General features: G+C 31.5%; 1 protein-coding gene across 1 annotated transcript; it reads right to left on the reverse strand.

Moving 5' to 3' along the window:
• Positions 1 to 10,338: 10,338 nt before the first annotated feature.
• Positions 10,339 to 12,255, reverse strand: LOC106315983 (septum-promoting GTP-binding protein 1). Its single transcript, XM_013753836.1, has 6 exons — positions 11,833 to 12,255; positions 11,628 to 11,745; positions 11,437 to 11,536; positions 11,303 to 11,342; positions 10,748 to 10,831; positions 10,339 to 10,613 (listed from the first exon to the last, which is right to left on the reverse strand). The coding sequence occupies exons 1-6, from the start codon at positions 12,172 to 12,174 to the stop codon at positions 10,443 to 10,445; spliced, it is 855 nt and encodes a 284-aa protein (XP_013609290.1). The 5' UTR covers positions 12,175 to 12,255; the 3' UTR covers positions 10,339 to 10,442.
• Between the last annotated feature and the right edge of the window lie 3,553 nt (positions 12,256 to 15,808).

A 15,808-nucleotide genomic window follows, 5' to 3' on the forward strand; every position in this document is an offset into this window, starting at 1 on the left:
ACAAAATAATGTTACATATCTAAAACGTTATAAATACAGTTACTAAAGATTTGATCATATGAGTTATATCTAGATCTTCTGATAATACGGTAATCAATTTAACAATAGGTAGATTCTCTCAGTTAAATACTATTTTGTATTTAATATATTTGTTCATAGGGTATAAGAGCACCATTAACGCAAGGGGAGGGAACGTGGGTTCTAAATTTTTTTTTATTATTCTTTTTTTGTTTTTTCCAATTAAAAAAAAAAATTAAAAACAAATTAAAAATAGACCAATCGCAGACCGCCACGTGTCTGTGGAACCCGCGAAAAGTGGCAAAACCTTCACAAACTCACCTCTTACGAAAGAGGTAGAAGAGGGCAGGTTTTGAATAATGGTGGGTCCCACATGATTTTAAATTATTTTGTTTTGGAAGGGTCAGCCTTAAGAGGCACCGTTATTGATGCTCTAAAGGTTTTAGAATATACTCTACATAAAAGTATATTCACATAATCTCGATTAACCTAACAATCTAACTTTTTTTTGTCACAAACTAACTATTCTTTTTCTTTGTCACAATCTAACTATTAATTTAGGTGACAATTCTACTAAATCACCTTAGTTATCATAACAAACTAGGTATTTTGCCCGCACTTGCGGGCTTAGTAATTTTACAAAAATTTGTAAATATATTTATTATCAATTCAAAACCATTAAAATAAATTATTTTAATGCTTTTGAAATAATTAATAATTAATTACGTATTAAAAATTTATATATGATCATTTTTTTCTATTTTAATAAAATGTCTTTTACTACGTAAACACCTATACATGGATTTATATTTATTTTTATAAAATTATGATGTAAAATATTTTTGGATAACATTATATAGAATCTTTTTAGATAATGATAATTATCAAATTAATAATTTTTTAATTATGGGTAATTTTATATATATATATATATATATATATATATTAATAAATATGATCTAATTATTTATTAAAGGTAATAAAGATTTTAAACGCTCTAACTTTTAACGTAAGAGCAAAAAATATCATTCGCAGATAATACTATAAATATTTTAGAAATCTTTGGTAATGTACTCTGCAAAAAAAATTATCTTAAGAAATAGATGATTCATTATATCTTATTTGATATATATATATATATATATATATATATATATAGCTGATTTAATATTACTAATGAAAGAAGCATACTTGGATTTTGGGTCAGAGACGAGACATGACAATGGTGTGTGGAACTCTTTTCCTGGAAGCTCGATAGAACCAGCTCAATAGAGTTCAAAGAGACATTCTAATTGGACGTAATGTAGCTCAATAAAGTTAAAAAGAGAATGGAAGAAGCGTACCTTGGATTTCGTCAGACATGACATGGCAATGGAACTGGAATAATTCTTGGTACTCCCCTCAATGCAACGTCTGCTAATTAGGGATGCCATTGCAACTCTTACAGTCGCTACCTTATCTTGTTGTTTTGAAAAGATCCCAGACGACGAAAATGAATTAAATTCATAATGAGTTAAACTTACACCCAAAAGTTATCTCAAGGGCGAAATATTGTCACATCACATATATAATTACCAAAGACCATTAATCTCTACGATGTGGGATATTTTGATATCTTGGAATCTGTCACGTTCGAAATTGTTCCTCCAAGATTAATGAAGGTATTTTTATTTTAAACATATGGAAGCATCTTGTTATAAATGTTATAAATGCCAAGATATGAATCAATATTGGTTTTGATCATATGTTGCAGAAGGTTTTGGTACCAAGTGAATTTAACGCGGATACATATTAGCTAAATTAAACAATGAGTTTGGAAAGACGCTCAAGGTGCTTGCAGTCGAAATGGCTCTGCAGAATGATTCCAAAGGGTATACTGCTGCTTATGTGTTATCTACAGAATGCTTGAAATGAAGCATATCTTTTTAGTTTTAAGATCGTTCTTAAACTCTATTCTTTTGTCTTCATAGTTTGAATTGGCTATAGAGGATTAAAAGATCCATATGATCAAACGAGAGAGATTATGATTTATGAATATAAGTGTATACATTAATTCTTATGACAGTCAGTGAATATTAATTCTTCCAATTTTAAACTCCCATCATCTATCATTGGTGTTTCTATTTTAGTTACATGGTTTGTTTGTCTTCTCTTAAGCGGCTCTGTTCTGTCTTATTTTAGGGTTTTTTGGTCAAGCGACGGTATCACGAGATGGGTTTGGTCTTCTCTCAAATCGATCCGAGTTGGCCTCACCAGTCCTTGCAGAAGTTGAGTGTAGTCTGATATTGGGTGGTTCTTGCCTTTAAAATAGCCTCCTTTCTCCTTGCATGTCGTGTTGGATTTGGCTCGTGTGGTTTGGTTCTCCCTGACATTTCCTAAGAGATTTAATCGAAATCTCAATCTAGCTTTGCTACTTCTCTGGCGGTTATTAGTCAATCTTCAGATGGCTATGCCGGTTCCGTTTGAAGGCTTGTTAGGCTCTAAAGTGGCTTGCTTTCATCGGTTTCAAAAGCTTGTGGCGCTTTGGTTTATTTGACTATACTTATTCAAAGTGGGAGATTCTGTTACCAAGAAATTTTTGGTAGCTTTATTTCTTATGGATAGTGTGGAGAAGTTCGTCTCTTTTCATGGTTTTGAACCTTAGTCTCAGGTTATGCTCATGTTTCTTCTGCTGTGTCGTTTTGTGTTTTGTTGTTTGTATATCCAGTCTCCCTTGGCTAGGGCTTAGTTTTCGGGGAAGTATGTTTCCGTCAGTGTATTTCCCGGGAAAGGTTCATCCTATCGCCAGACTTGTGTATCTTCACGTTTTAATGCAAGTATTTACAGGGGAAAAAGTATGCCTATGCCTGTTAACCTAAAGCCTATATTTTAATGTAATCGCCTTTTCAAAAAGAGAAAAAGACAAAAATAGCACTAAATCAAATTTTTGTTCTCAAACTAGCATTCAAGGTTAAAAGTCACAAAAATAGCACTTAATGTTTTATCAAAAGTCACAAATTTAGGGTTTAGAGTTAAAAGGGTGGGGTTTAGGATTTAGGGTTTAGGGTTTAGGGTTTAGAGTTTAGAGTTTAGGGTTTAGGGTTTAGAGTTTAGAGTTTAGGGTTTAGGGTTTAGAGTTTAGAGTTTAGGGTTTAGGGTTTAGAGTTTAGAGTTTAGGGTTTAGGGTTTAGAGTTTAGAGTTTAGGGTTTAGGGTTTAGAGTTTAGAGTTTAGGGTTTAGGGTTTAGAGTTTAGAGTTTAGGGTTTAGGGTTTAGAGTTTAGAGTTTAGGGTTTAGGGTTTAGAGTTTAGAGTTTAGGGTTTAGGGTTTAGAGTTTAGAGTTTAGGGTTTAGGGTTTAGAGTTTAGAGTTTAGGGTTTAGGGTTTAGAGTTTAGAGTTTAGGGTTTAGGGTTTAGAGTTTAGAGTTTAGGGTTTAGGGTTTAGAGTTTAGAGTTTAGGGTTTAGGGTTTAGAGTTTAGAGTTTAGGGTTTAGGGTTTAGAGTTTAGAGTTTAGGGTTTAGGGTTTAGAGTTTAGAGTTTAGGGTTTAGGGTTTAGAGTTTAGAGTTTAGGGTTTAGGGTTTAGAGTTTAGGGTTTAGGGTTTAGAGTTGAGAAATGAGGTTTTGGGGATAAGATTTCAAATTTTGAAAAATAAAAAAATTAAAATTTTCAAAGGATAAACTTAGAAATGTTCTATTTTGGTCATTTTAGTTTTGAAATGTTATTTTTGTGATATAAACTTAGAAAGGTGCTATTTTGGAGATTTGCCCTTTCAAAAATTCATTTAAAAATTAGATTTGATTTGTTGATTTAGGAAAATAAAACTATTATTTTACATCATACAAAGTGTATGAAGAGTCATATTCGTTAATTAACTTTGCAAGTGTATATATGGATGATTTTGATTTACACCATACAAGTGGATGATTAGTCAATTCCTTTTTTTTACTATGACTTTCTAAGTATCTATATGGAAATTTTATTATTTTAATAAGACATACATGGTTATAGCTGATTTATGATGGATCCTTATTTGACCAAAACCTACAATGCGATTAGTATAATATATATATATATATAAGCCATTTGAGATCTCATATCTGTAGACATATCTCTTGTTTCGAAATCTCTACATTTCTCTTGTAAAAATGGATTCGAGGGCTCAACCAAAAACATCTTTGTCGACCCTGCCTGATGAGATTCTAATCCTCATCATTTCCCGTTTGCCTTTGGTGAATTGTGTTCAGACGAGCGTTCTCTCCAAGCGGTGGATGTATCTCTATCTTGAGAGAATTAATATTGATGTTAATCCTATCGAGTGATGTTTTCGAAACTTTAACAATGGATTTTCCTGTCTAAATCCATTTATGTTTGCTTCGATGTGTTTGCTTTATGAATAAAAAACCTTTGAAAAAATGAGGACTTGGTCATCTCTGTGGACCAAAGATAATAATAAATGTTGGAGTAACATCTAAATTAAAAATTTAGTTAATGTTTTTCTTATTCCTTTAATTTTAGTTCGAATTCGCCTGTGGTTTTGTTTAACACGAGCAATGTGTACTATGAGCATGTATTCACAAAGTTTCAGTTACAATATCTAGTTAAATCCTGTCACTTTCCTTTTCTCCAGTATTTTAAACCCGGACAGAACCGGCGGTCGGACTGGGTTAAACCGAAAATCAGACACTAATCTAGGTTGGATTAATGCCAAAACCCAACTAAGATTGAACAAGATAAAAACTCATATTGAACACTTAAAACCCCAGAAACCGTCGACCCAATGAACCGGCCAAACCATGGTTAGTATATAAACCAAAATTCTGTCAAAACAATCAATTTTTCTTCTTTTAAATAAATATATGGTTTGTGAAAGATTAATAAAGTGTCTACAGAACTTGTCTCATATTTTTCTTCTGACGTTCCTGCAACTCCCAACTCACAAGACTCACAAACTTAAATGTTCATGTCAATGTATTGTTTTTTGTCAAATTTTCAATTTGTTTAAATATTGTTTCGTAATCATTTGTGTTGAAGACTCTAATAACCGAAACATTAACGTATATGAAATTTGTATAAATGATACATGTACATGTTTTCTCGTTCATAAGCTGAATTTTCTCCAAATGTATTTTTGGATTCTTTGGACTTGCATCACTTGCAGTTTTCTTAATTGATGTGTCCTACCTCTCTTATTAAATAATCTAGGGTTTGCTATAGAATCCTTTTCTCTTCAAAGCCAAAAGGCTCTCCACTTCTTATGGTCCAAAACACCTAATCATTTACCTTTCTCCTATGAGAGTCGACTTGTCCTCAAGCTGCATGAATTAATCTAAGAATGTCTTGTAAGAAAAAACCCAGATTTTTCATGTTGTCTCTTTCAAAATCCAAACCTACACACATTGGTATGTCATAGCCAAAGATCCTTTAAATGTAACCAAACATTGTATTGCTTTCCAACATAAACATCACATATATAATATATTGCTTCCAGCTTCACTGAATGCCATAAATATTGCCTCATAGCTGAGTTATATTTCCTTCCTCGCTGAACTGCAGCTTGTTCTCAAGCTGGTGTGGTTCTCAAAAAAAAAAATTTCACTCCAGCACTGAATTACTATAGAAACATATACAATCATATTACATTTGTATTTGGGTTTAGGATTAGTACAAACACAATTAAAAGAACATATATCTTGTTCTGATTAAATATGGTAAATATTACAAAGTTTATGTCAAAGTAAGGAGGATTTTTCCAGAATTTTATAATAAGAGGAGCTAAGAAGATGGCTTTGATGGCCACACAACTTCAAGGAAGCGTATTATCTGACATATCAGCTGTACATTCAAGATTGGATAAAAGCAAAGTTGAAGAGAGTCAGCAATGGCATGTCTGAAATGGCCGTATACATTCACAAGAATCTATCACTAAATGTAAGGAAGCGTATTATTTGACGTATCAATTGATAATTTGTCTCACACTCTCACTTCCTATCCTAAAAAGTTATAAATTACTACCACAATTTTACAAGATAAACCTTAGAATAAATCCATAGGGAAAACAGTCTCACAAAATATTTGTGCTGAGTAACCCAAGTTAAAATCAGAATTCGTTTCTATCAGATACTCAGGTAGAGCTCTCTTGTTTTTTTTCTTCCAAATTTGTATGAGAGTTTGGATGCAAGTTGCTATCAGACGATCAGGCGGAGCTCTCTTCTTATGTTGATGCATCATGCTCTCTGGAATATTTATTATCAAAATAAAAGTTAACGGTTTTTGAATAAAACGAACATTACTCAAATGGGAGTTCAGATTCCACGAAATAAATCGACACCTGCGAGAGTGGGTTTGATTCCTGAAACTAATTCTGCTGAGTTAGATTGTTAGACGCATGCGAGAGCTGGTTTAATTAGTCTAGTGAACTTATCGATCTGAACGTTAATGCTTGTTTAAAAGAAGTATCGATCGACAACTCTTTAGTATTGTTCGACACTCTGCATAATTCGCATACGAGAGCAGGAATTATAGGATTTAAACAATTGATTAGACTCGCAGCGAGACCTGGATATCTTACTATTGAATTTGAGTTCTACGACGGTACCTATCACACCTTCCAAGCATCGCTGTTCTTCTTGGGTAACAATAAATCTCAGATTGATGAGACTGGATCGAAACCGTAGACCCAATCAGTAACATGTCGACGAACTGCAAGCTCTATATAAAGGGAGGTGGAACGAAACTGTGATGAAAAAGTAAAGAACACCATTGAATGATCGAGAGTGATGATGATAACGTCCATTTACAGAGAGCTGAAACGATAAGGAAATGGAAGAGTCAAGTGATTCTCGTCGACTATCTTTAGGATTTTGGTAAGATGGGCTTGAACTGAGCCATTGAGAAATTTTAAAAGCGTAGACTAATGGCCCGGTATTTTTTTTCTAGACTAAAGTTGTACTGACGTGGCAGAATAAAAGCTCTTGATTGGTTGATTTTTATAAATGACGTGGACACCCTAACTATTGAGCATATCTCTCTTTTAGTATTGTTAGATTTGTATGCCGATGTATGATAATATTTGTGACCTAAGGTGAATACATATATACTATAAAAGCAATGTTTTTAAAAACCAGACAGGAAGCTGAACCGGATAATTTTTGGATCACGGTTCAATATGGTTTGATCCGGTCAAATCTGGTTCAATAATCTAGTTTAATATATTTGTGTGTATAAATTTAAAAGTAATGTTAGTAAATATAATACATAATTAAAATATAAATGAATTTAAAACATAAAACATTATAAATATAAACTAGTTTTATGTTTATATGGATGGTTTACAGATTTTTTATAGTTTTAATGGTTTTTATCAGTTTAATAACTCTGAGATCCAATCTGGCTACGTGACCGGTTCATGGTTGAACCAATTAGTTGACCCAACCCGGCTATGTAACCGGTTCATGGTCGAACCCGGTTCAACCATCGGGTCAGTCCGGTTGTAAAAACACTGCCTAAAAGCTATGTTAAATTGTGGTGTAATTCACATGTGTGTTACCAGATCTATCAAGTAGTTTACCAGATCTAGAAACATATACAATCATATTACATATGTATTTCAGTTTAAGATTAGTACAAACGCAATAAAAAGAACATATATCTTGTTCTCATTAAATATGGTAAATATTACAAAGTTTATGTCAAAGTAAGGTGGATTTTACTGAAGTTTAAAATAAGAGGAGGTAGGGAGATGGCATTGATGGCCACACAACTTCAAGAATCAATCACAAGGAAGCGTATTATCTGACATATCAACTGCACATTCATGATTGGATAAAAGCAAAGTTGAAGAGAGTCAGCAATGGCAGGTCTGAAAATGGCAACATACATTCACAAGAATCTATCACTAAATATAAGGAACCGTATTATCTGACATATCAACTGATAATTTGTCTCACACTCTCACTTCCTATCCTAAAAATAAAAAGTTCTAAGTTACCACCACATTGTTACAAGATAAACCTTAGAATGAATCCGTAGGGAAAACAGTCTCACAAATATTTGTGCTGAGTAACCTAAGTTAAAATGAGAATTTGTTTCTATCAGATACTCAGGTAGAGCTCTCTTGTTTTTTTTCTTCCAAATTTGTATGAGAGTTTGGATGCAAGTTGCTATCAGATGCTCAGGTGAAGCTCTCTTCTTATGTAGATGCATCATGCAACATAATGGATGATTTATTATCAAAACAAAAGTTGACGGTTTATGAATAAAGCGAATATAACTCAAATCGGAATTCAGATTCCACAAAATAAAATCATTAATTATACCGTTAAAAAAGTTCACATGGCAATTAACTGATAACAAGAAGTTTTATTTGAAGTATAGAATCATGGATGCTTAAATTTGGTTGCATTAAGGCTGGACTCGTCAGAAATATTAGCGACGCTTCTCCAAAAACCTAGTAGCCGATGGTTCTCCACGACAAGGAGTATTGTTGTCAGTTTAAAAGTACAAGAGAGGCATGTTATTGATGGCTATGGCTGGTCAATCTTAAGGTTTTGGATTTGGGTTAAATAAATGTGGTTATTAAGAGAGGGAAATAGCATATTGCTTTGTAGTCGAAAAAATAATAGCATGCTATATAGTCTTCTTCATTTTGATAGGTGGCATGTTATGAACTGCACAGTGCTGTAAGATGAAATTGAGAAGTCCTCTTGACATCATGTTGGGAGATGAAACGATGGTTTCAATATTTCACGAAAAAGTACATTTTGTTCCAACAGTAACTTTATTATACTAATTCAAATTAGAATCCGATTCAGAAAATCAAATCGTTGAAATATAATCAGTTTAAAACATAGCGTATATATAAACCAAACACTTTGTGTGAACTTAGATACCATTGTATATTTTGTTCTTTGTATATGTTTGATTGCAAAGTTATGGAAGAATTTTTTACAACACTTAAATTTCTTCATATGAAAAATGAAAATCGGTCATTTCATCAGTGTAACACCTTCGTCACCTGTTGAGAAGAGATTATTTTAAAAACCACATATACAATTAAATATTTAGTTAAATAGTTAATATGTGAATAGTTGAAATGTTGATGTGTCAAGATGAAATATTATATTTTCTACTTTTTATGTATGTATCTTGTTTATTGTTTTAAAATAAATATATATTGCATATAAATTTTTTAGCTATCTTGCATGAATCTACATACAAATAGTTATTTGTTACATCTAAATTCCAATTCAGACATGCTCAAATTTTGACAACTTTAGGGTATTCAACATTTGCTAACTCCTACCTATATTTAAATCTTTTGATAGTAAATTCTAACAGAAATGTAGATATATTTAAGAATTGATTGACATCTACATTTTAGACCTGACATATCAAAGAATTTAGGTTTCGAATGTTTCAATCCGCCCCGCACCGCACCGCAGTTAACATTAACAAAAATCTTTACAAATATCATATATCTATACGTTTTTATAACTGTTAGAACTACACAGCAGTTGTACCGCTTGTCCCGCACCGCTCAATCCGCTGTTACCATTAAGAGCTTTAATAATTTTAAGAGAGATTCTTTTACATCATTACATTCTTAATTCGTGCCTCACCATCAATTATGAAAGGATTAGTTTCATCAAAAAACTTAGTCTCTTGTTTACCCATTTATTGGAAAAAGAGTTGATTGAAAGTCTTCCCATCATTAAGTAATCAAATTATATATTACTTGCACATTATCCATATTCATCATCATTGTTATCTTAGTCTCTCTTCTTGTTTGTCAACATTGTTATCTTAGTCTATCTTTTAGTATTATTGCGTTCGTGATAACCGTTTTCTTCTTTGGTTGAATCTTGTGCATCTTTAGTTTAACATTAATACTCTTTAGTTCTCTTTCTTTACATGTTTGTTTTTGTTTTCATCTTGTATTTAGTGTTAGAAGTTACAAAATCATTCTTGTATTTGCTTAGCTTAGAATCGTTTGGCATATTTCGTGTGTCTTGCATATATTATCTATGTACACTTTATAAGCAACGGTCCATATCTTGTATCTATGCATGAAAGTTTGTATACTTGTGAGCAAACTTCAGATTTATGTTACAAAAATCAGTTTTGACTTTTTATCTTCCTTCAGTCGTGGCTCATCAGTGTGCCTCATGATCCTCATGATATACGAGTATTAATTTGGTGTATTTGTAATGTAATTTGATCAGGTTTTAAAAGCATTTTTTCTCTTTATTTTTTTGAACGCAAACTCAGTTTGAAAAAAAAAAAGCATTTTCTTTTACAAACTCAGTTTCATTATGCAAAAGGAAAAACAATAATATCTAAAAGGCAAAAAATTAATGGTATTTTCTTTCAACTATTTCTCTTTATGGACGATTATCAACTCTTTTCAGAAATTTATGTACAAACGTGACAAATGAAAAACACTATATTAGGAATCATAGTCGATAATGGGTTCACCTAAGGTTAAATTTCTGTCGATCTTCCAAGGCAAATTAAGAAGTTTAGCCAAAATGAATTTGAAGATCTTGTTCACATTTATGTTGTGTGTCGCACTTGAAAAGAACAAAGACGCCTTCATCACCTTCGCGTACGCTCTCGCCTAGTATTCATACAATCAAATAAAAGCAACATTACCTTTTTGTATATACTTGACATAATCATGGAAACGTAAAATATAATGAAAAGTATCTTAAATTGTTATATCTTATGGTTAAGTTATATGATTGGTATTACCTGAGTGACAATGGTCCATTGTAGATTGGGTGGGAGCCGAACGAAATCATCGAATTTTGTTCCTATTAGAATCGGAATTGCCGTCTGATAAAAGAAAAATACAATATTTTCAAAGAATTTAAGAAAAGGAGTTTCTTGGAATCAGATTCCAAAATTTTATAATATACTTTTTGAATAAACTATTAAGCACGATCCTGCTAAATTTCATTCGGCGTAACCGAAATTAAACCAAAAAGTCGAACCAAATTTTCTGAATCCAAAAAAAAAAAAGAATTGATACTTTTGAAAACCCTCCAAGTATAAAAAGTGAAATGGAAAAATGAAATCCTCCAAATATACAATTTCTTATATAATCGAATCTAAATTGACATTGAAGACGATGTAAGGAACAATTCAATTTGAATTTGGTTTCTTTACTTTCTTAATTAAACGGGTAAACTAAGGAAATAAAATCAGTCAAAAAAAGAAATAGATTAGACCAAATGACCAATCTAATCCACAAAAATGATTGATGTGATTTTTATTGATAGTCTATGATATAAAATTAAGACGTACCGTATTCCATTTTCTTGCCTGGCTATACCACCCAAAGATACTGCCAAAATAATCAAGACTATTATTATAAGTATATAACCAAACGAAAATATTAACAAAACAATCGTATTAAAAAGGAAAAGGAAAATACAAACCTGTTAAGAGTAGATCGACTGGTTAGATCAAACATGAACAAGATTGCTACTGAATCTTTACAAGCAATAGGTATATGATCTTTAGACCTCTTTTCATCACCTACAATATCATAATTAGCAATCAGTACACTAATCACCAATATAAACAAACTCCATTGTTTATTTGATTAATTAATATTAATTTGACTCACCTCCTACATCCCAAATGCTAAAAGAAATTGTAACTCCTTGAACATAAAACGTTTTGTCCATCAAATTTAATCCAGCCATCTCCAGGAACCCTTGATTCTCATCTCCAACATATTTTATCTTAGAAAGAAAATAAATCATATAAGAACTAATCAAGAAATATAAGAAAACAGTAAAGTTATTAACAAACACAAGTTTCATACTTACTACAAAAGTAGTCTTCCCTGTTTGACAATCGCCTAATAAGCTGATCTTGAGGCTAACCAAATCTGCATCCGAACTTGAACTTATCCCTCTACCGGAAACAGTTGTATCATCATCGCTGTCGAAGATCTCTCCGATGGTGGAAGGAGTCCGGTGAACGACTCGCCGGTAAATAATAGGTTTCTCGATGATACTTGAACAAGATAATATTTTCCTCCATACAATCCTAAAAAAGTCTCCAAATATCGATACTTTCTCCATGATTCTCCATTTTACGTTCACGTGAACGATTTTCCGACACAAAGGTGTCATCTTCCCGGCGATCTCATGGATTTTGTCGGCCATTTAAAGAGAGAGTTGACGTGCTTTTGACGTTCACAAGCTCACATCTTCTTTTTATTTCCCTTTTTAAAATGTCTCTTCGTTTGGTGTTATCAGGGGTGAGCGTTCGGATACCCATTCGGGTTCGGATCGGATATTTCGGATTTTCGGGTATTTCGGTATAGGGATAGAGAATCCGTTCGGGTATTTCTGTACTTCGGATCGGGTTCAGGTATTTTTAGTTCGGATTCGGTTATTTTGAATCGGGTTCGGATATTTAGATTTTAAAAGAAAAAAATTAATTTTTTCATTTTTAAGTTTCTTGTATTTAAAAATATGGATTTCGCTTAACTGATTTTTTTATTTTTTATAGATCGAATGATCAATAGGTTTGGAGATAATATTTCAAAAACAAATAGATATTAATTTGGGTATTGTTTTTAAACTTTGAATGTAACTTTTGTTAATGCATGAAACAAAAAATTTGACATGCATTTTAAATAAATATCAAATCATTTTCTCCGTAATTATATATATATATATTTATGATCTTAAAGTATGTGTAACATCAATATAAATATTTAGATGTAAACTAGAAAAAGAGATGTAACTTTATATATATATATATATATGTTCGGTTATCTTCAGATATCCATTCGGGTTCGGATATTATCCGTTCGGGTTCGGATATCCAATGTCTCATAACTTAATACCCGTTCGGGTATTTTGCTACTTCGGTTTGGATTTCGGTTCGGGTTTTTCGGATCGGGTTCGGGTGCGGCTTCGGGTATCGGGTAAAGTGCCCACCCCTAGGTGTTACGGTGTAACTGGAAGTTTTTTTTTCTTTTTTTTTTTGCGTGCAAATGTTAAAAGTAGGCCGGGGCATAAAATCCATAATCCGAAATCCGAACCGAACTCGAACCGAAAAACCAGATCCGTACCCGGTCCGAAATGTAAAAAATACTCGAATGGATCTCGTAAGGTGGTACAAAACATATCCGAACCCGAACTGTTATTGACCGAACCCGAACGGGTAACCCGAAAAAACCAAAAAAATCGAAAAGATATCCGAAGAAACCGGTCTGAATGTCTAAACTAATATACAATGTAATTATATGAAACATGAATATATACTTTAAATATTCAATTTCATATTTATGTTTATATGGTATCTAACAATAAGTATTTAAAATTTAAATAATTACTTTAAATATTTAATTATATATAAATAAGTATATATTTCTTATGTTTTGCTTTTAAATTTTAGATTTTATTTCGGGTATATCCGAACCGATCCTATATAACCCAAATCCGAATGATATATGGCTACTTTATGGGTTCTATGATATGATACAAAACCGACTCGAACCCGATGTGTTATATCCGAACCCGACCCGTACTTACTTGCAAATTTATTAGAATGGGATCTAGGAGGTGTTATCAAGAAGAACTGAAATCCAAAAAACCCGATCTGAACGCCAACAGGTACCCAAACGGCCATGCCTAGTTAAAAGTGTAATGGAAGTTACCGGTTTATATGAGTTGGTTGTTGACCCGGCTTTGCAATACCGAGGGTACCCTTAGTTGGTGTGTTATTGTATTGGCTCTTAGTTCTTGGCATGTTGCAATGGAAGGATCATATAGTAAATTGAAGAGCTTAGTATCGAACCATGGAGTAAACCCCAAGTGTACGGCGTCACCACTCACTAATTATCATTTGATTATTCATCTTCTTTTTCTTTTTATTTTGTCAACATTTGATTATTCATCTAAATTTACCTTTTTATTAATAGTATTCTCCCACCGTTTGTTTTTAATTGAATACTAGACGTTAATCCGCGCCTCGCGCGGAGTGATTTTTTTTAAAACATGTTGTATTTAAATATTATAAATAGTATACTTTGCTATCAATAATTTTTTTTACATTTGAATCTTAGGAGTGGGCACTCGGGTACCAATTGGTTTGGTTCGATTTGACTCGGTTCGGTTTGTTCTGATCTTTGCAAGTTCGATTTAATTCGAATCTTTGCGGGTTTGGTTTGGGTTTGGATTCAGATAACTCATTTAATTTTAAAAACAAAATAAAGTTCAAATATACTTTAAATTTTTCAAAATTTAAAAATAAAAATAATATATAACATATAAATTTGAATAATGTATGCCAAAATACTTAAACTTAAAATAAAAATTGGTTTACCTTAAATATTTGGATAAAAAATCAATAGATATTTTAAGTAATTTTGGTATTTTGAGTATCGTTTAACTATTTTAAACATGTAATTTTAACTATTTGTATATATTTTTAAGTATTTTGGACAACTTAAAAACATCTTATATATTTTGTATATTCTTTAGATATTAAATTTATAATAATTAATATATTTAAGTATATAAATATGGTTCGAATATATTCGGATACCCGAAATAATTTGTTTCGGACCGATTCTATTCTGGTTCTCTAGATACCAAAATTTTGAACCCGTTTGGATATCTAACCAATTTTGGTTAAAGTTCATTGCTATCTTTTCGGATTATATTTGGTTCGATTTTTTAGATTCATATTCTTTGCCCAAACCTATATTTTTTATTGTAACAAAATTTTAAACGAAATTGATGATGATTCGTATTGATTTTGGGTATGCAATCATTGTTAAACCAAAATACATTCTTCTATATACGTGGCCCATTTAGTTAAGGAAAACAATTGACTGAACTAAAGAAAACATTACCATTTCAGATTTTTAATCGACACTTCCAAATTATTCAGTGTCGGTATTGTGACTAAGAGAAAGGGGGTAAGTGTTACGAAAGCAACTTTGTTGTGCAATTCATATTCTCGCTAAGTGATTTCAATAGCTTCTAAATAAATCTCCGTTGTATCGACCGACATTTAGTAATTTATAGACGTTTTAAAAAATTCAAAATATAACATATAAGAAAAAAAATCTAATTTTTAATTATATGGTTAATGTGATTGTTTAATTTATTTTAAAAATATAAACTTTCAAATATGAGAATCTCATAATAAATAAATAAAATGAAGTTGTTATCGATTATTTGGTGTGCAAGTCAAGTTAGTATGAATAATATCTTGTTAAGAATCTTGTAGATAAGGATTATATTTTTGAAATATTTGCTGAAGAATATCTTTGTAATTTTCTTGTAGATAAGGATTATATTTTCGAAATTAGTAGTTACAAATATTATTTAAATAAATAATACATGTAATTCCTAACTTCTATTCTATTTCAAAAAAAAATAGATTTTTATAAATAGATATCATATTTTGGCACTTTTGAAATTATATTATTGAAGTTTATATAGTGACATATTGTGTTCATAATGGCATGTATCTCTAAGTCTAGTACATAATCAAACTTAGAGCCAAGTAACATATATACAAAATGAAGTGTAAAAAGAGTTATCATATCTAATCTATTATAGAAGCAAAGAGGAACCAAACATATACATGTTCGGTGTCTGATTATATGATGTTGATAAGAGAAAAGTATAAATCAACTTAGAGAAAAGTTTAATCTATAGTAAAAGAGGTCCAAGTGAGAGTTATTGAATTGCTAATATAATTGTATAAATACAATCGGTATAGTTTAATAGAGTAGATAGAACATAATTCAACAAAACATAATTTGTTTGGTTT

The sequence above is a fragment of the Brassica oleracea genome, chromosome C9 (genome assembly GCF_000695525.1).
Source record: "Brassica oleracea var. oleracea cultivar TO1000 chromosome C9, BOL, whole genome shotgun sequence".
Classification (NCBI taxonomy): domain Eukaryota; kingdom Viridiplantae; phylum Streptophyta; class Magnoliopsida; order Brassicales; family Brassicaceae; genus Brassica; species Brassica oleracea.